This window comes from Alosa pseudoharengus, unplaced genomic scaffold (assembly GCF_046254945.1).
Source record: "Alosa pseudoharengus isolate Yale_2024_CS ecotype anadromous, Long Island Sound unplaced genomic scaffold, YU_APseudo_1.1 YU_APseudo_1.1_scf_5, whole genome shotgun sequence".
Lineage (NCBI taxonomy): Eukaryota > Metazoa > Chordata > Actinopteri > Clupeiformes > Clupeidae > Alosa > Alosa pseudoharengus.
Genome location: NW_027468837.1, coordinates 42,545,640 through 42,566,995, shown reverse-complemented (window position 1 = coordinate 42,566,995; position 21,356 = coordinate 42,545,640). Strand labels below are relative to the sequence as shown.

Sequence of the window (21,356 nt, the reverse complement as noted above, 5' to 3'; positions counted from 1 at the left end):
TGGCGTTAGCGTTAGCGACCTCTCCAGCCACAGCTCTGGCGTTAGCAACCTCTCCAGCAACAGCTCTGGCGTTAGCGTTAGCGACCTCTCCAGCCACAGCTCTGGCGTTAGCAACCTCTCCAGCAACAGCTCTGGCGTTAGCGTTAGCAACCTCTCCAGCAACAGCTCTGGCGTTAGCGTTAGCGACCTCTCCAGCCACAGCTCTGGCGTTAGCAACCTCTCCAGCAACAGCTCTGGCGTTAGCGTTAGCGACCTCTCCAGCCACAGCTCTGGCGTTAGCGTTAGCGACCTCTCCAGCCACAGCTCTGGCGTTAGCAACCTCTCCAGCCACAGCTCTGGCGTTAGCGACTTCTCCAGCCACAGCTCTGGCGTTAGCGTTAGCGACTTCTCCAGCCACAGCTCTGGCGTTAGCGACCTCTCCAGCCACAGCTCTGGCGTTAGCGTTAGCGACCTCTTCAGCCACAGCTCTGGCGTTATATATATAAGTATATATACTCTTTTGATCTCGTGAGGGAAATTTGGTCTCTGCATTTATCCCAATCCGTGAATTAGTGAAACACACACAGCACACAGTGTACACACAGTGAGGTGAAGCACACACTAATCCCGGCGCAGTGAGCTGCCTGCATCAACAGTGGCGCTCGGGGAGCAGTGAGGGGTTAGGTGCCTTGCTCAAGGGCACTTCAGCCGCGGCCCACTGGTCGGGGTTCGAACCGGCAACCCTCCGGTTACAGGTCCGAAGTGCTAACCAGTAGGCCACGGCTGCCCCACGCGTTATTGACCTTTCCAGCCACAGCTCTGGCGTAGAAGCTGAGAAGAGAGAGAGAACCCACCCCTTGCCGCGCCATACACACTTACACACACACACACACACTTACGCACACACACACACACACACACTTACACAGAAGCTGAGAAGAGAGAGAGATCTCTATAGGTATCTCTAGAGAGACATGACTCCAACCACTTCTGTCTCCAGTCTCCACAGTGGTGTGTGTGTGTGTCTATCTGCAAGAAGTGTGGTGTGTGTTTGTGTCTATCTGCAATAAGTGTGGTGTGTTTGTGTGTGTGTGTGTGTGTGTGTGTGTGTTTGTGTCTATCTGCAATAAGTGTGGTGTGTGTGTGTCTGTGTGTGTGTGTGTGTGTGTGTTTGTGTCTGTGTCTATCTGCAATAAGTGTGGTGTGTGTGTTTGTAACTGTCTACAATAAGTGGTGTGTGTGTGTTTGTAACTCTCTGCAGTAAGTGTATGTGTTTGTGTTTGTAACTGTCTGCAATGAGTGTGGTGTGTGTGAGACTCTGTGTGTGTGTATAGTAAGCGAGATCTGAATATATGTCTCACATATGACTGTGTGTGAGTGTGTATGTGTGACTGTGTCAAGTGTGTGTTACAAGTGATTAACTGTGGTGAAGCATTTACACACACACACATACACACACACACACATACACAATTTAATGCTCATAGTTAGTGATGACCCGATACTTAACTAGCATCGGGGAACGGGCCGATACTGGGTCCATATACTCATACTGGTAAAAATTCCCCGATAGCACCCAGCGATACTTACAGTTATTCCGCTTTCATGAAGCCTAATCGCGACGCTTATTCCAGTCTTGCACTAGCTAGATTAATGTATCTGCGTTGAATATATGCAGTTAATACGTATGTTTTTTTGTTTTCCTGTAGCTCAGCTAAACTAAGCATGTAGCATGTTGTTGTGCGTCGCTGATGCAGCGTGAGTGTAGCCTAGTTGTTGTTGTGCGTTGCTGGTGTGTTAGTGCAGCGTGAGTGTAGCCTAGTTGTTGTTGTGCGTTGCTGGTGTGTTAGTGTAGCCTAGTTGTTGTTGTGCGTTGCTGGTGTGTTAGTGCAGCGTGAGTGTAGCCTAGTTGTTGTTGTGCGTTGCTGGTGTGTTAGTGTAGCCTAGTTGTTGTTGTGCGTTGCTGGTGTGTTAGTGCAGCGTGAGTGTAGCCTAGTTGTTGTTGTGCGTTGCTGGTGTGTTAGTGTAGCCTAGTTGTTGTGCGTCGCTGTGAGTGTAGCCTAGTTGTTGTGCGTCGCTGGTGTGTTAACGTAGCTCTGTACTTGGCGCTAGTTGGGGTTAACATTATTGTGTGGCGGCCGGTTTTGATTTCGTGACGGCCCGCCACAGATTAGTCAACGTATGGGAAACACTGCTACTGTAGACTAAGTCATAAGCAACAGGCAGTTGCAAGACATCACCGCTTTATTCAGTGGCCAATAGTTTAGACAATGCATAAGTCTCGTTCACTAACTGTTTTGGCAGGAATCAGCAGACGACAGAAGCATCTTTTCTCTTTTCCTCTCTCGCTAGGTGGCCGCTCCCTCTAAACTCTTAAAGGGGCCACACCACTTACAAAGGTCTCTACAGTAGGGTCACGTGGGATCATGTTTTGTTGCCCTAGAGACAGTGCAAAATAATCTAGTTAATAATGTCTTTAATTAATATATGGACACAGTGCAAAATAGTCAAGTTAATAATGTGTTTAGATATGGACACAGTGCAAAATAGTCTAGTTAATAATGTCTTTAATTAAGATAATCTAGTTAATAATGTCTTTAATTAAGATAGTCTAGTTAATCATGTCTTTAATTAAGATAATCTAGTTAATAATGTGTTTAATTAAGATAATCTAGTTAATAATGTCTTTAATTAAGATATGGACACAGTGCCAGTGTGGAGACTTGTTGTTTTAGACAGAATTGTTTGTTTATTTTGTTTGTTTGAAATAGCCTGCTATTATATATATATATATTATTTGATACCCATTATTATTTATTGCGTATAATATATTATGTAGCATGTATCTCCTAGTCAGAGGACAAAACAAAAACAAAAACAAAACACAAAAAAAAAAATACAATAATCCCAATTTTACTCCTTTGAAACAGAAATACAGTCACTGACACAAGCTGTTTTCCTGAAATCAGTTCTGTGAGTGACAACAGCGCCATCGCACCCGCTTCACCAACTTTTCGTTTTGCTTCACTACCATAGATATCTTTCCACATTGACTTCAATGTAAATTGAGTGAAACCCCTAACCTGACTCTCGCCAGATGAATTTCATTCCGCTTAGCTCCGCCTAGATTCACTCACATCCATCTGGGACCTCTTCTGTTGAGAGTGATTTCAGCACAAGATTGTATGGTCAGTGTTTCCCACAGAATTGGATTCGGGGGGGTGGGGGGGGGGTATTAAGATCGTCTTGGTAGTGTATAGGTCTAATTGAGTGCCTGTCATTTTAAGACGTTTGAGGGAACCCTTGCAATTGTAACACAGTTGAAAGGCTGCTGATGTGTGGATGCAATTTATAACGTTTTTTACATAGTTAAAATAAAGGTTCACGTACTTCTCCTTGGGACAAGCACTTTTGAATTTTGGAAAACACTTTTCCATTTACATCGGGATTTTGTAAACATTCAGTGTCAAGAGTCAAAAAATGAGCCCTTCAATGAAATTGACAAGCAGCTGTAAGTAGGCATGGCATGCTAAATTCGACATCCAAACAGTATTCTAACTTTAGCTTTGAGATACTTCTTGATTGCATAACTTAACTTAGTTTAGTCTTTTCAATTTAGCCTACTATGTTGTGATAAGTCCTTAGCAGAGTAAACTTCAATGCAGCAGTTTTGAACAAATTTGCGCAGCATGGTCACGATGCTAAGCGGATTTAATAGCAAATTTGCGCAGCATGGTCACGATGCTAAGCGGATTTAATAGCAAATTTGCACAGCATGGTCACGATGCTAAGCGGATTTAATAGCAAATTTGCACAGCATGGTCACGATGCTAAGCGGATTTAATAGCAAATTTGCACAGCATGGTCACGATGCTAAGCGGATTTAATAGCAAATTTGCACAGCATGGTCACGATGCTAAGCGGATTTAATAGCAAATTTGCACAGCATGGTCACGATGCTAAGCGGATTTAATAGCAAATTTGCGCAGCATGGTCACGATGCTAAGCGGATTTAATAGCAAATTTGCACAGCATGGTCACGATGCTAAGCGGATTTAATAGCAAGTTAGCGCAGCATGGTCACGATGCTAAGCGCATTTAATAGCAAGTTAGCGCAGCATGGTCACGATGCTAAGCGGATTTAATAGCAAATTTGCACAGCATGGTCACGATGCTAAGCGGATTTAATAGCAAGTTAGCGCAGCATGGTCACGATGCTAAGCGGATTTAATAGCAAGTTAGCGCAGCATGGTCACGATGCTAAGCGGATTTAATAGCAAATTTGCACAGCATGGTCACGATGCTAAGCGGATTTAATAGCAAGTTAGCGCAGCATGGTCACGATGCTAAGCGGATTTAATAGCAAGTTAGCGCAGCATGGTCACGATGCTAAGCGGATTTAATAGCAAGTTAGCCAGACGTCTTCTTTGCAATGCTTATGTGGCAACAACAATCCTTCAACAATCGCAATGCAAGGATTTGACCTTATATTTAAATTAAATTTAATTAAATTAAACATAGAATATTAATCTGTGGCGGACAATTTTTATTTTGTGGCGCCCCGCCACAGATTAGTCAATGTATGGGAAACACTGATGGTAGAGCCAATCAGGACGCAGGGTGGGAGTTTCATAGATGTGACATAGCGTAGAAGCGACTGTGACCTAGCGTTCATGGGCTTCGTAAAAACCTTTCTCCGAGTGAAAACATCATCATTCCGCGTCATTCACGTCACTTAATGTGTGAGTCAGAGGTCGGAAACTGGGGCTAGATTTTGCTAACAGAGTTGCCCAGTTAGGGGCTCGTCATCACTTTTGTCGTCACGTTGTAGTTCGTTTGTAGTCCATGTGGCCTTTCATGTCCAACAGTTTTAATGTGAACTTGGGAATTTGCCCTTTTTATCACTTGAAAAGCTGCATATCTTTCTTTCACGAGCATCTTACACTATATTTTAAGCAAATACAGTTGTTTGTTTAGGATTAGTGAGTATATGTTTTAACCTTTGTTGTGGCATCCGTGTTTGTCACACATTCGATGGCAAAACACTTGAACACTTGCTGTCGGAAAAACAAAGTAGCCATGGGGGCGGTCCTTGTCATTCCGAGGTGCTCTGAATGCACCATGAGACTGTTATCAGCGTCACAGTTTGGCTTCGATGTGAGTGGTTGAAGTAGCACGTAGTGTTGCACGGTGTATCGATACTAAAAAGGTATCGCGATGCCTTCACGCAAAAAACGATATGATTTCAGACGTTTTTAGAATCTATACTTTATTAAAATAATAACGTTCTGTGTCTGTGAACTGCTGTTCTCACTGCTCCTTTCACGCATCTAGGCAAGTGGGCGTGTCAAGCAGGCAGCTCTGAGTGAGTGAGTGCGCAGCCAACGTCAACATAGTTCTTTGCCGACAGTTCTAGGCCTTGTGGATAAAACAAAAGGTGCAGTGAAATCTGCAACTATTTCGGATACATCGCGAATTAAGGCAAGCCATCAGGTACACAAAGTGATTTAAAAGCAGTAGGCTACGCATGGAACTTGGCTAAACACCTCGCAGACATATCCCAACATTTTTAAAGAGTTCAAAGAACGACAGGTTAACGAATATGCTATAGAAAACACGACTACATGGTTAGTGCCAAGTTCTTCTCTTATGTTTTAGTCTAGCCTAAGTGAAACGAGTATGGTTCTCTGGGATAAAGCGAACCTTCCTTCATGAATGAAATTTGACGAGACATAACGAGCTGTAATCATTTTGACGAGACATAACGAGCTGTAATCATAGGGTGCTAACGTGATGAAAGCGCAATGTTCACGCCAGAATAACATTACCATAACTTGTAAACAATATATTTCATGTTCGGTCAGTAGCCTACTACTGGTAATATTTGTCATGGCATGTAGACTGCAATTTGTTCAATAATTATTGCCCAGATGTAGGATAGGCTACCCGAAATGCCCGAAAAGTGGTTGGAACGTCGTACTTGTACACTGGGCGCAAAGAACATTTTCCCCTTTGCAACTGTCAAAGAAATCCCATGAACACGGGAAGGCCTAGGGTAGCCTATACTGTACATCAGATTGCCTAAAGATTAGGCCCCTCTGCATAGCATTCAGTGATTTGCATGCAGTAATTTCAACACTGACCTTGATCTAGCCTAGTTTGGCTATTTAAAGCTACTTTATTGCCAAAACACAACACAATGTAAATTTACTATAACAAACAATAAAGGACTTAATCACAGAAAGTAGGCCTACTATTTTACCGACTATAAAAAAATAATAATTATGTAGGAAGTTTAGAACCCAGAATTGACCTACACACTGCAAAAGTGCACCAAATTTAACACATGACTCAATACACTTGGAGGAGGTATGAGTCCTTTCTTCTCCAGATATCTTAGGATTTCGCCGTAGTATCGTTTTAGTATCGAGCATCGTGATATTTATGGCAGGTATCGTATCGAAGTCATAATTTTGGTATCGTGACAACACTAGTAGCACGTCAATAGATGACGGACAAGTGGCTTATCCAATCATATGCAAGCATTTTTTGATTAGGCCCAGCCTTCTGAAGCAACACTTCAATGGATTGATCCCAGATGGATGAGTGGAGCTAGGCGGAACGAAATTCATCTGGCGAGTGTCAGGTTATGAAACCCCAGGCGGCTCGTGGAATTTTTTCCGTTTCAATTGATCCTTATGGCAGATAAGTCCCACCCGTGAAGCAGTGACCGATTGGGCAGAATTTCACACTTCCTGCCGTTGAATATGATTGACGCAACACTCTGGCCAAGCACTGTCTCCATTAGTTTGCCATCACTTTTCAGTTGCCTTCAGTGACCTTACTAGAGTTTTATTATAAATTGTGTAATTCATTCGCATAGTTTGTTTTACATTCATTTTGTAAGGTACATCAGATTTTTTTCTGTGTAGGGGAGAACGTTTTATTTAGGATTATTGTGTGTAGCTCTGTGTTTTCTTAACATCAGCTAGGGGTCTCCCCCACCAGTCAGCTAACGTTAGTGACTCGCTAAGTCCTAGCAAGATGGATTTGACGAAAGTTTCAGGTGATGAACATTGTTGACCGCAACTTAGAGGATTCTTTACAGTTTTTTGAAATGAGGACCTATGAGTGAATGCAGAGGGGAGACCAAGTGACTTCCTGTGAAATTAACACAGATTGTGGGTGCTACTTTGGCTACGGTAAGGATAAACTTGTTCGATGTAGGCTACAGTAGGCTATGCATTAGAAAATGCAGCTTCTCAACGTAGCCATCCAGTAAGTTCATTGATGTGTTATGATAACATTAGCCTATGTTATGGATGTGTGGATGTGTTATAACGTCTTGGCTTCCCATTTTAAATCCTGAACTTTGTCAAAGACAATTCGTCCCCTTAGAATTATAAGGTTCTGCCTGACATTTTTGTCAAAATTGAGTTATTGACATATTCTTATTGTGTGACACCTTAAGAAGATGAGGTGAGGTGTTTCTTGTAGTTGTATGCATTTTTGGACATTATATCTGAAGAGGTTTGTTCCACTTATCAGTATAAGTCTATGGAATTCTAAGACTTTGAAGCTCAATATCTCAGAACTACTCAGAACGTAGATAGAACCCTATAATTCTAAGGGGACAAATTCAGAACAATCTGCTTGAAGGTAAATTTCAACTACCATTTAAAAACGAAATAGACACTGATTGATTTTAAAAAAAAATCTAGGATTCTTAAATGTATCAGGAGGCAAATGCCAAGTGGATTTTTATTTTTGTAGAGATGGAAGGCAGTGACCGAAACAAACTGGTTGGTCAATGCCAGAGCAGCAGTCATGGTATAATTTCTTAATTTATCCCAGAGGCAAGAATGTGTCTCTTAATAGGCTACTGAATTTGACATTGCTTATGGGGCATAATTAGTAGCTTAGAATATTGGAAGGTTGTTGTTTCAAGATGTTGTGGACATCAACAAGTTGGCATTAATACACTGCAAAAACGTACCTAGTCACTAATTAGTGCTAAAATGGAGATGCTCTTTTTTGGGGGCAGGACGATAGCCTAGTCTCTGCAAGCAATATGTCTTAAAGGAATTATCCGGAGTAAAATGCACTTTAGATCGATTTACGGATGATTGGGGGTACATACGTTGAAATGCCCTTGAAATGTTGAAATGTACATAAATTGAAATGCCCTGCTCACTTCCAGGCTACGAGTTGTGACTGAAAACGGTACAATCGAACTTTCTCAAAACACATCCGAATGACATGATTTTGATGTCAACTCAACGTATGTACCCCCAATCATCCGTAAATCGATCTAAAGTGCATTTTACTCCGGATAATTCCTTTAACAAAAATATGCAAACTTACAATAATAATAATAATAATAATAATAATACATAAACCTTGTTTACTGTCTTGTCCAGTCTTAGGCCTACTACACCCCAGTTGTGGCCTGTACTTCGAGATGGTGGTAACAGGTCTTGATTTCTCAACAAATTACTCTGAGCTCTATGACTGATCAAACAACATAGCTTTTGTTTATGCCATTGCAGACAGTTCAATGTCATCATGTGTCTCATACATGCAACCTCACCAACTTTGGCAGGTGTGTTAGGCACAATGTTCATTTCCGGGGGGGGGGGGGGTCATCATTTCATAACTGCTTCACTAGAAAAAAATACCACCAGCCTCCACTGCTCCTAGTGTTTGTGTGGTGTGTGTGTGAGTGACTGTAGCCTGTAGTCCACAATGATATTGTGTGTGTGAATGAATGAGAGAGAGCGAGAAATTTTAGCATGTAACTCCTAGTCAGTGTGTGTGTGGGAGAGAGAGAGAAAGTGTGTGAGTGAGTGTGTGTGTGAGTGAGTGTGTGTGTGTGTGTGAGAGAGAGAGCAAGAGAGCAAGCGAGCGAGAGGGTTTTGGCCTTTAGCTCTTAGTGATTGTGTGTGTGTTTGTGTGTGAGTGAGTGAGAGAGAGAGTTCTGGCCTTTCAGCTCTCAGTGATTGTGTGTGTGTGAAAGAGTGTGTAGCCTCTAGTTCATAGTGTGTGCATGAGTGAAAGAGAGTGTTTAGCCTGTAGTTCATAGTAATTGTGTGTGTGTGTGAGAGTGTGTAGCCTGTAATGTATAGTGAGTGTGTGTGTGTGTGTGTGTGTGAGTGTGAGTGTGTGTGTGAGTGTGTAGCTTCACCTGTGGGTCCAACTTAGGGTCAGCCACAGGTGTGCAGGTAAGCTCAGCCCGTTGAGCCTGAGCATGACTGGAGTCTGGCCTACTTCCGGTGGAGAATCCAGTCTACTTCCGGTGGAGAGTCTAGTCTACTTCTTGTGGGTTGGCTAGTCTACTTCCTGTGGGGAGTAGTGCTGCTTCCTGTGGGAAGACTAGTCTGCTTCCTTTGGGACGTCTAGTCTACTTCCTGTGGTCAAGTGATATACTGTCATTATGAAAGAATAATTAATGATCTAAGACTGTAGCAGTGTTTCATTAGCAGTGTTTCATTAGCAATGTTTCAGTAGCAGTGTTTCATTAGCAGTGTTTCATTAGCAGTGTTTAGCAGTGTTTCATTAGCAGTGTTTCATTAGCAGTGTTTCAGTAGCAGTGTTTCATTAGCAGTGTTTCAGTAGCAGCGTTTCATTAGCAGTGTTTCAGTAGCAGTGTTTCAGTAGCAGTGTTTAATTAGCAGTGTTTCAGTAGCAGTGTTTAGCAGTGTTTCATTAGCAGTGTATAATTAGCTGTGTTTTTGTGTTTCTGTGTTCCAGTGTTCCTCTAGCAGTGTTTCATTAGCAGTGTTCCTCTAGCAGTGTTTCATTAGCAGTGTTTCATTAGCAGTGTTTTATTAGCAGTGTTTCAGTAGCAGTGTTTCATTAGCAGTGTTTCATTAGCAGTGTTCCTCTAGCAGTGTTTCATTAGCAGTGTTTAGCAGTGTTTCATTAGCAGTGTTTCAGTAGCAGTGTTTAGCAGTGTTTCATTAGCAGTGTTTCATCAGCAGTGTTCCTCTAGCAGTGTTTCATTAGCAGTGTTTCATTAGCAGTGTTTCAGTAGCAGTGTTTAGCAGTGTTTCATTAGCAGTGTTTCATTAGCGGTGTTTCATTAGCAGTGTTTCATTAGCAGTGTTTCAGTAGCAGTGTTTAATTAGCAGTGTTTCAGTAGCAGTGTTTAGCAGTGTTTCATTAGCAGTGTTTCAGTAGCAGTGTTTCATTAGCAGTGTTTCAGTAGCAGTGTTTCTGTGCTGCTTCTTTCTACTTTGTCAACACCGTTTTCCCTCAGGCGGCAAAAAAACACTGAATTGAGCTGCGGCCCAACATGCTTGATGTGATTGTTCTGGAGTGGCCCACTCACATTACTTAAGGCTGATGTTAATGAGCTGGACTGATGGACGTGTGTGTGTGTGTGTGTGTGTTACAGGTGCTGGTGAGTCTGGAAAAAGCACCATTGTCAAGCAGATGCGCATTCTACACGTCAATGGCTTCAATGCAGAGTAAGTATCGGCAACTGAACTCTGTGTGTGTGTGTGATTGTGTGTGCATGCATGTGTTTTCACGGTTATATTTTGGGAGAGTGAGCGTGTGTGTGTGTGTGTGTTGTTTCAGTGTCCAGAGCAGGCGTGTGTGTGTGTGTGTGTGTGTGTGTGTGTGTGTGTGCGTTTGTTTGTGTGTACACGTGTGTCTTGTTTCAGTGCCCAAAGCAGGTGTGTGTGTGTGTGTGTGTGTTTTTTGTTTCAGTGTCCAGAGCAGGCATGTGTGTGTGTGTGTGTGTCTGTGCTTGTTGCTTCCTGTCTTTAAGGAGAGATCTGATCTGATGAGGAGCACTTTTCCATTGTAATGAAATCAGAGTGTGTGGTGTGTGTGTGAGAGAGAGAGGGTGGTCTGCAGTATGGCCAGTGTAGAGCCATAGGAGACTCTGGTGCTGTTGGTCAGGTCTGATGGGTTCTGGTGTTCACACTCTGGTGCTGTTTGTCAGGTCTGATGGTTTCTGGTGTTCACTCTGGTGCTGTTGGTCAGGTCTGATGGTTTCTGGTGTAGAGGATTAGAGTGTTGTCTTGCCAATTAATCAGCCTGTTTCTGGTTGTTTATTAAAATGGTCCGCTACCACCCGTTAGCTAGCTCATCTTATTTAGCTGATGGATCTACCCACCCGTTAGCTAGCTCATCTTATTTAGCTGATGGATCTACCCACCCGCTAGCTCTGATGAACCAGTGGTTGTGTTTAGATACAAATCCATCCACTTCTAGGGGAATCCCCTTACACACACACACACACATACACACACACATACAGAGTGCATATGGCTGCTCTGTCCTCACACATCTCTGCTGTTTGCTCTGACAGACGCTTCCAGTGTTTCCTCTATGTTGATTTGGTAGTGGCGGCCCACCACGGTTTAATTTTTTTCCCCCACGGTATCAGAAATGGGGCAGACGCACAATAGTCGCAGTTGCCTTTTAAATGATCCTGCCGACATTATGCACCCCCGTTGGCGGCCGCTAACGTTGCAATTTAACAACAAGCAGAACTATTCAGAGGTTTGGGGCTGTCCAGTTTAACTCCACATAGTGTGTTGATGTGCTTATTGTCCAAACGTCCAAAAGCTTTCTTCCGAGTCACTATTAAACAACACCTCCACCAAAAACGTCACCGCGGTGGGACCGTTTAAATAAGACAACGTTCAACTTGTCAGTTCTGACAGCTCACGTCCTGATATCAAACATCTGGAAACATTAAAACGATAAGTGAGTCACTAATATAATACAAATGGGAAATAGTCTATAGATGTAGTAATAGATGTAATGATGTTAAAGTAAATAGTTGTGTTGTATGACACGGAAAAGTTTATTTTTTAATGATTTGGGCTACACAGACGCACAAAGGCCTAAACGTTTATTACCCTTGTTGCTAAATGTGAAAATAAATTAGCAAAAAGAAGTGCAACCATTTTTTTAAATTTCTAACGAATTAGGCTACAGAATGCTTAGCCTAGGCCAGGGATCGGCAAACTGCGGCCCGCCGAGCATTTTCATCCGGCCCGCCGAGCATTTCATTTGGTTATCAGGCTGCTCGCTATTTTTTTCCTGCGATAGAGACGACGTTGGTTAGCCTTACTGCAAACTGCTTTTCATTCTCCTTAGAGAACGTTTGCAATGTCAATGTCAAAACATCATGTTAAATAGAGATAACATCATGTTAAACTAAGTTAACTCTTAGTTATCTCCTTTGCAGCAGATGTAACGTGAACATTATGCGATCCATTTAATTGGGAACGCGTCTGCACTCACGAGAGGGAGAGAGAGCCGCAGGTTCCAGCTGGCTTGTCATTGTTGATAACTGATATCTCCTTCTTATAAAAAACTTTTAAAAGGAAATCATGAAGGCAACAGTAGTTCCCACTACTGACCATTTAAAAACTGTGAGAGGGCCCAGCCTTAGGTACAACACTAGCCATAGCGGTGCAGGCAGAAGATCATTGAGAAATAAACGTGAATTAAAGCGACTGTCTTAAAGCGACAGTGCACAATTTATACATTTGTTAAACTGCATAAAATTAGCAGTATTTTTAAGCAATTAATATTTTAAAAGAAATACTTTTCATACTAAATTATAGGCTATAAAAACAATAGTTTTTTATGTATATGTTGTTTGTTGTGCTGCAATTTTCAAAACCCAATGTGGCCCTTGAGCCAAAAAGTTTGCCCACCCCTGATCTAACAGCATGTATGCTACTCAGCATCAATGGACCACCTCTTTCTGAATTCCCCTATAACCGAGCCTTGGAGTTATTTTTCCAAAAGAAAAATTAAATGTGCACAGCAAGGCTTCTTTGAATTTTGGTTTCCCCACGAAGAATTTCTTGTAAAATTCATTTAGCAGACCTGTGGTAGATTCTCCAAAAATACAGTTCAATCACAACTGAAAATAATGCCTCATTGAATAGAGTGTGTGAATAGAGGTTAATAAATATAATTGTTTGTGTTGCAGCGAAGTGTCAGTTGTCAGTTCCGTGGTGCTGGGACGGGGGGGGGGGGGGAGTGTTCGGACGGGCCTGCCCCCACTGCTTAAAAAAATCCTAGAGGAAACACTGCGCTTCCCATGCACTTTACATGGGCTTACGTCACTTGTTGCCGAAGTGTATTGTCGTTGCGTTGCATTGCTTTGCTCCTGTCGACTGCTTCAAAAAGTAAAAAAAAACATTAAACTTTTGAAGCGCTAACGCTGACCAATGCAAGCGTCAGCCAATGACATTGACAACAAAGAATGACATCAACAAAGATGGCGTATGGAGGGCAGGAGATGGTCTGAGACGGTTTACTGATAAATGTCTGAGTGATGTGGTGGAGCAGCAGCTGTGTAAAAGTGTGTTAGACGTGTGTTGTGTCTGTGGGTGTAGAAGTTAGAAGTGTGTTGTGTCTGTGGGTGTAGAAGTGTGTTATAAGTGTGTTGTGTCTGTGGGTGTAGAAGTGTGTTATAAGTGTGTTGTGTCTGTGGGTGTAGAAGTGTGTTAGAAGTGTGTTGTGTCTGTGGGTGTAGAAGTTAAAAGTGTGTTGTGTCTGTGGGTGTAGAAGTTAGAAGTGTGTTGTGTCTGTGGGTGTAGAAGTGTGTTAGAAGTGTGTTGTGTCTGTGGGTGTAGAAGTTAAAAGTGTGTTGTGTCTGTGGGTGTAGAAGTTAGAAGTGTGTTGTGTCTGTGGGTGTAGAAGTGTGTTGTGTCTGTGGGTGTAGAAGTGTGTTAGAAGTGTGTTGTGTCTGTGGGTGTAGAAGTGTGTTAGAAGTGTGTTGTGTCTGTGGGTGTAGAAGTTAGAAGTGTGCTGTGTCTGTGGGTGTAGAAGTTAGAAGTGTGCTGTGTGAGAGTGTCGAGGTTTCTGGTGAAGTTTAGAAGCACCAGAGAAAGTCTCTCAGACAGAAAAGGGAGGGAGAGAAGAGCATGAGAGGAGAGATGAAGAGAAAAGGAGAGGAGAGATGAAGAGAAAAGGAGAGAGAACGAGGAGAGATGAAGAGGAAAGGAGAGGAGAGATGAAGAGAAAAGGAGAGGAGAGATGAAGATAAAAGGAGAGGAGAGATGAAGATAAAAGGAGAGGAGAGATGAAGAGGAAAGGAGAGAGAACGAGGAGAGATGAAGAGGAAAGGAGAGGAGAGATGAAGAGGAAAGGAGAGGAGAGCATGAGAGGAGAGATGAGAAAAGGAGAGGAGAGATGAAGAGAAGAGGAGAGAGAGGGAGGAAAGAGTGAAAAGAGAGGATTGAGAGAATGAGAAGGAGAGTGGCAGAAAAGAGAAAGAAGCAGAAGGATAACAGAAGAGTGTGATGGAGGGAAACAGAAGGAGGGCAAGAGAGAGGGGGATGAAGAGGGAAAAAGGGAGGGGAGAGAGATAAAGAGGCAAACAGGAGAGAGAGAGAGAGAGAGAGAGAGAGAGAGAGAGAGAGAGATAAAGAGGGAGGGAAGAGGAGGGAAACGGGGAGGAGAGAAGAACAGGCTGAAGGGATGAAAAGATGGGAGGAGGGAGCTGTTGCCAGGAGACCGAGTTGATGAGAGATGATTAGTGGGGTGATGGTGTGTGTGTGTATGTGTGTTGGCTGATCATATCGTTTCTCTTGCTTTACAGAGAGAAGAAACAGAAGATCCAGGACATAAAGAATAACATCAAGGAGGCTATAGAGGTAAGTGTGTGTGTGTGTGTGTGAGAGGCGGAACCCGTAGTAGCATGAGCCATACACCCCAAACTCACCCCACACTCAACATTTATCATTCTTTAAGAATCCACCTCCTCCACACTCTACCCCCACCCCTGCTGTTGAAACTACAGCACTGTGCTAATCATTCTACTGCCCCCACTCCTGCATTTGAACCTACTGCGCTATGGTAATGACTCTGACATGGCATGTTACCACTCCGCTCTCTCTTCCAGACCATAGTAACCATAGTAACAGCCATGAACACTCTGCTCTCTCTTCCAGACCATAGTACCATAGTAACCATAGTAACACTCCAATGTTTCCCACAGAATTGGATTCAATTTGTGTAGCTGACTTGGACAACGAGGGGGGGGGGGGTATTAAGATCGTCTTGGTAGTGTATAGGTCTAATACATTAACATATAGTACACACACACACACACACACACGGGGTATTAAGATCGTCTTGGTAGTGTATAGGTCTAATACATTAACATATAGTACACACACACACACATGGGGTATTAAGATCGTCTTGGTAGTGTATAGGTCTAATACATTAACATATAGTACACACACACACACACACACACACGGGGTATTAAGATCGTCTTGGTAGTGTATAGGTCTAATACATTAACATATAGTATACACACATACACACACACACACGGGGTATTAAGATCCTCTTGGTAGTGTATAGGTCTAATACATTAACATATAGTACACACACACACACACACGGGGTATAAAGATCGTCTTGGTAGTGTATAGGTCTAATACATTAACATATAGTACACACACACACACACACACACGGGGGATTAAGATCCTCTTGGTAGTGTATAGGTCTAATACATTAACATATAGTACACACACACACATACACACGGGGTATTAAGATCGTCTTGGTAGTGTATAGGTCTAAAACATTAACATATTGTACACACACACACACAGGGGATTAAGATCCTCTTGGTAGTGTATAGGTCTAATACATTAACATATAGTACACACACACACAGGGTATTAAGATCGTCTTGGTAGTGTATAGGTCTAATTAAGTGCCTGTCACTTTAAGACTTTAAGACGAGTAACACAGTTAAAAGGCTGCTGATGTGTGGATGCAATTTATAACGTTTTCTACATAGTTAAAATAAAGGTTCGTACTTCTCCTTGGGACAAGCACAAAAACACTTTTCCATTTACATCGGGATTTTGTAAACATTCAGTGTCAAGAGTCAATAAAATGAGCCCTTCAACGAAATTAACAAGCAGCTGTAAGTAGGCAAGGCATGCTAAATTCGACATCCAAACAATATTCTAACGTTAGCTTTGAGATACTGCTTGATTGCATAACTTAACTTAGTTTAGTCTCTTCAATGTAGCCTACTATGTTGTGATAAGTCCTTAGCAGAGTTAACTCATACCTGTCAACACTCCCGTTTTTGCCCGGGTTTCTCCCGTATTTCAAGGTCATCTCCCAGCACCCTCCCGTTTTGTTATTTCTCCCGGAAAACTCCCGTAATTTGCATGGCCATCAAACTTCATTTTAAAATCATTGATCCATTCAGGTTGCCAGATTGTGTATGAAATACACTCTACACATACACGATCACTTAGTTTCAATTTCAACCGTTTTGTCATAGGCTAAAACCTGGCAACCCAAAACCCAAATAAGGAAGCGGGTGCCGACTGCGCAGCCTGAGTCTCGTCGTAGGAAAGCGGGCTAGTTGAATGGCCTACTCCAGAATAGAGGGTGACACGGGAAGCAATTTTCACTCCCGTCCCATCCCGAGCCCGCACAAATACTCCCGTCATATCCCGATCACGTGACAGCCCCCCCAAAAAAATTCTGTCCCGCAAAATGCCGAGAGAAAGACTCCCGAATCCCGTCCCACTCCCTATATATGTTGATGTCTAAAGTTATCCGACTGTTAGGCTACAGTTCCGTGCGGTGACCATAGGCTACATTTTGGTAGGGCAGAAAGCCTTGTCTAACTTTTCTTTAATAGCCGATCATTTTGGGCTACATTAAAATTACATATTTTACAGTACTTTGCTGTAGGCTATGCTTAAATCATTTCATAGATCTCATCCCATCAGTTAAGTTTGCACCGTTCTCATCACGTTAAACCAGCGAAGCATAGCAACGTTGTTGCTATGAGTAAACAAAACTATTTTTTGCGTTCCGCCAGGTTATGCGATATATAGGCTTATTACACGGCTCTTCATAGTGCTGCAGAATGCTCCATTCACTTGAATGGGCCTTCCCAACGTTCGGCGGTCTGCTAATTCTGAATAACAGACCGTTGCTAAGTATAACAGACCGCTGTCAAAGAAAAATGGTCTTTGTGCTTCTAAGTCAATTCTTTCATATCACTACGCAAGGATTGGAACTTTATTCAAAAGTGAAAGCAGACGGTTGATCAGCTGTGTTCTAAAGAATGTTTGATTCAAGTTCAGCGTGTGTTGTTGCGAACTATTTGTTTCTCAGCAAAAGCCATGATGAAACGGTAACAAATAGGCTATAGCCTAGGCTATGTAGGCTAAAGAGTCATATCGTGTGGAGTTTATTGTGTCGTTTTGCTGCGCGTCGGGGTCCGGTTCGCCCTGTCGGGACCTATCTCCCGACAATGACCGGCGTTCTATACATTATCCCTTACTAAATATATTGAGGAATGCGATCGTTGAGGTGCCATGCCCCAACATTGCATGACACATTAAACAACGAGATCCGCTTTCCCGGACAGCTCGTGCAATTAAATAGAGCTGTCCTTTGCTGACACTTTCGCCTGTAACTGTTTCTTTGCATCCATTTGCCTTATATTAGGGCCTATCTGAAGCTGATTGATTGTGAACAGGGCAGCTGCTTGTCTTGCTCTGATAGGCTACCAATCAACAACAAACGTATTGTGGGTTGTAATTGGTTATCTTTTCTAAAACGAAATGTCTCACGTCTTTGGGCGCACTAACTGCATTGTCATTTTTTTAAGTTAATAGCCTAATTTTTGGCTTCCCGCCAGCTCCCGTTTATTATTTCCTGTCCCGTCCCAATCACGTTACCAACAGTGAAATTTACTCCCGTACTGCGGGAAACCCGCGGGAATACCGTGACCCGCGGGAGTCCCGAAAAATTGTCACCCTCTACTCCAGAACTAGCTGTTGTGAAATTGTTGGGAGTGTAATTGATTAACACATCACATAAACTGTTATTAAGTGTTGTTGATACACTGAACTTGTGCCCTCGGAACCAAATCTGACAGTTTTGGAAGTAGGCTGCAGGCAGGCAGCTGGTGGATACATAACTGGCATGCGTAAGGTAATGGTAAGGTAAAAGCAAAAGCAACGACCGAAATGCAGTTTAAACACGTGTATGAAACGTATTAAATATGCAAACACAGATCCGGTATAAACACTGACCATCCCCCCCCCCCCCCGAAAAAAAATCTCCCGTTTTTGGAAAGTTAAACGTTGACAGGTATGAGTTAACTTCAATGCAGCAGTTTTGAACAAATTTGCGCAGCATGGTCACAATAGCAATTTAGCCAGACGTCTTCTATGCAATGCTTCTATGTAGCAACAACAATCCTTCAACAATCGTGAATATTTTGTTAAATGCACATGCAGAGGAGGGGCAGCGGGCTACGAGAGAGAGCGGGACGGGGCAAGGAATGGATGTGTGCGTAAAAAGCGCAGCTCAATGGCAATGCAAGGATTTGATCTTATATTTAATTTAAATTAAATTAAATTAAACATAGAATATTAATCTGTGGCGGTCGATTTTTATTTCATGGCGCCCCGCCACAGATTAGTCAATGTATGGGAAACACTGCCCTCTGCTCTCTCTTCCAGACCATAGTAACCATAGTAACAGCCATGAACACTCTGCTCTCTCTTCCAGACCATAGTAACCATAGTAACAGCCATGAACACTCTGCTCTCTTTTCCAGACCATAGTAACCATAGTAACACTCTGCTCTCTTCCAGACCATAGTAACCATAGTAACACTCTGCTCTCTCTTCCAGACCATAGTAACCATAGTAACAGCCATGAACACTCTGCTCTCTTTTCCAGACCATAGTAACCATAGTAACACTCTGCTCTCTTCCAGACCATAGTAACCATAGTAACACTCTGCTCTCTCTTCCAGACCATAGTAACAGCCATGAACTCTCTGGCTCCTCCAGTTCAACTGGCCAGTCCGCAGAACCAGTTCCGGATCGACTACGTCCGCAACTTGGCCAATCAGAAGGACTTTGAGTTTTCGTCTGTGAGTATCTGTTGGGTTATGAGTGCTATGAGGGCTGTGAGTATCTGTTGGGTAATGAGGGCTGTGAGTATCTGTTGGGTTATGAGGGCTGTGAGTATCTGTTGGGTTATGAGGGCTGTGAGTATCGGTTGGGTTATGAGGGCTGTGAGTATCTGTTGGGTTATGAGTGCTATGAGGGCTGTGAGTATCTGTTGGGTTATGAGGGCTGTGAGTATCTGTTGGGTTATGAGGGCTGTGAGTATCTGTTGGGTTATGAGGGCTGTGAGTATCTGTTGGGTTATGAGGGCTGTGAGTATCTGTTGGGTTATGAGTGCTATGAGGGCTGTGAGTATCTGTTGGGTTATGAGGGCTGTGAGTATCTGTTGGGTTATGAGGGCTGTGAGTATCTGTTGGGTTATGAGGGCTGTGAGTATCTGTTGGGTTATGAGGGTTATGAGTGTCTGTGCTGTTGCCCTGCTGGGATCACCCTCCTGTTTTGAAGCGTTTGGAAATGCGTATGTTTAATCAAAATTAATCCTACTCCCCAAAATGTGGGTTGTCTTTAGTGTATCCATTCCTGCATCTGTGGTCATGCTCACTCATACAGTTTGGTTGCGAGGGGGCCAGGGAACCTTGGGTCTCATCTTATAGCGATTTTCGACCAATAGGAAACGCATTTTTGAAACCAGAATGCTTTGAACCTTGGTGCTATTTAGCGAACCAGCCCGCATTTCCACCAGAACGGAACCAAGGGTGCGTCATCAACAATGGGTGTTGCGTCATCGACAATGGGTGTTGCGTGCATGAACACAAGTTTGGAGGGTGATATGACAGTTTCTAGTAAACTGTGTAAAATGTTACTTAACGTCTGCAGTGTAGTGCTAGTTCACTAGTTTTGTTGTCATGGCAACAGTTGAGAAAGAGGGTAAACTTATGCGTTTAGCCTCCTCCTTACTGAATGGTAGAATGACATGCCCATTGCCACTTCGGTTCGCAGGAAAAAAGCCCACTGTCAATCCAAATGTAATGGTCAAGTTGAAGTTGAATGGGCAACCAGTTCCTATGTCCACTTGGCCAGTGCGAATGCAAATGGAGAAACCGGTTTTGGGAGAGAGTAGTTAGTAGAACTTATTAGAAGTGGACTGTTCCTATAACTACGTTCCTGTAACTACTTGGTGGGAAAGTGGCTCTTGTCTGCTCCTCCCAGATGTGTGATGGGGTCTCCCAGACTGCTGGCCTAGTCACTGCTAATGGAGAGGCAGCAGCACCTTTGTGTGCTCGCCAGGGATGTAGTGGAGGCTAAACACAAGTAAACGCAGTTATCCGCCTCTAACATTTCAGAAATAGAGTTTATCCACCTCTTATTAGCGTTTATCCACCTCTCAAAATAGTTTATTCACAAATTGCAACTTTTAACATTCAAAAATCACATTGTATTATCCACATTCACAATATGTACACTCATCAAGACTCCAGAAACCATTTGATACCGCTGGTTTTGTTAAAAACATTGGACAATGACCTCCACCATGTTCTGAATGCCTTTTTAAAAAATCTGATATCGCATGGCGCAGTCCACCTCACCGAGATCACAGAATTGATCATTTACCCACCTCTTATTTTACCACTACATCCCTGGTACTTGCCTACACCGAGCACTGACAGGAGCTCAATCAGACAGTATTAATCTATAATCGCCTACACTGATAGGAGCTCAATCAGACAGTATTAATCTATAATCGCCTACACTGATAGGAGCTCAATTAGACAGTATTGATCTATACTCGCCTACACCGAGCACTGATATGAGCTCAATCAGACAGTATTAATCTATACTTGCTAGGGGTGTCACGATTCTCCAAATCCTTGATTCGATGTCATTTTCGATTTTAAAGTCACAAATCGATTCGATTTTCGATATTTTTTTTAATATTACTATTAATGCATTACTTATATGTTATTTACTTTTTGGCCTTTTCCTTAACTGTTTCGGGGGGCTTTTATTTTGAAAACGCTTTTTATTTTGAAACCGTTCCAACCGCGAGGTTGTAATGTAAACAGAACTGACATTAGGCTAAAACAGAGACGTGAACATAGTGAAATGAAACACAGAATGATAATTTGATTGTTTCAGCACACTCCGAAGAGACCCAAGGTTAGTGTTCATGGAATATGTACTTATAAATGTGCATTTTAAGCCTTAAAGTAACTTTGGACTGTAATTAGACCATCTTTTCAGTTGCTAAGTTGAGTAGGCAAAGTTAGTTTTAATTGACGTGAATGAATGAATACTTCCACACCGGTGATTTCAAAGTAGCAAGAGGGGCTTTGATTTCGGTAGGTTGATGTGTATGTTTTAACTGGCTGCAGCCTAAAATTAGAGGAGTTTTGACGCTGCAGTTCAGCACGTGCGTGTGTGTTTGTGCGTCTTGGCATACATGCTGGACGTGACATTGGGGGTGTGGCTGCATCG

The 21,356-nt window shown here is 42.8% G+C and overlaps 1 protein-coding gene across 2 annotated transcripts in view; it reads left to right on the top strand.

Moving 5' to 3' along the window:
- The window catches only part of gnas (GNAS complex locus), a 73,791-nt gene that overhangs the window by 2,849 nt on the left and 49,586 nt on the right, over positions 1–21,356 (top strand). For both annotated transcript variants that reach the window (XM_076268424.1, XM_076268423.1), the window contains exons 2-4: positions 10,376–10,448; positions 14,561–14,615; positions 18,785–18,904. In XM_076268424.1, coding sequence (XP_076124539.1) covers positions 10,376–10,448; positions 14,561–14,615; positions 18,785–18,904 — 248 coding nt within the window. The remainder of the gene's footprint in view (positions 1–10,375; positions 10,449–14,560; positions 14,616–18,784; positions 18,905–21,356) is intronic.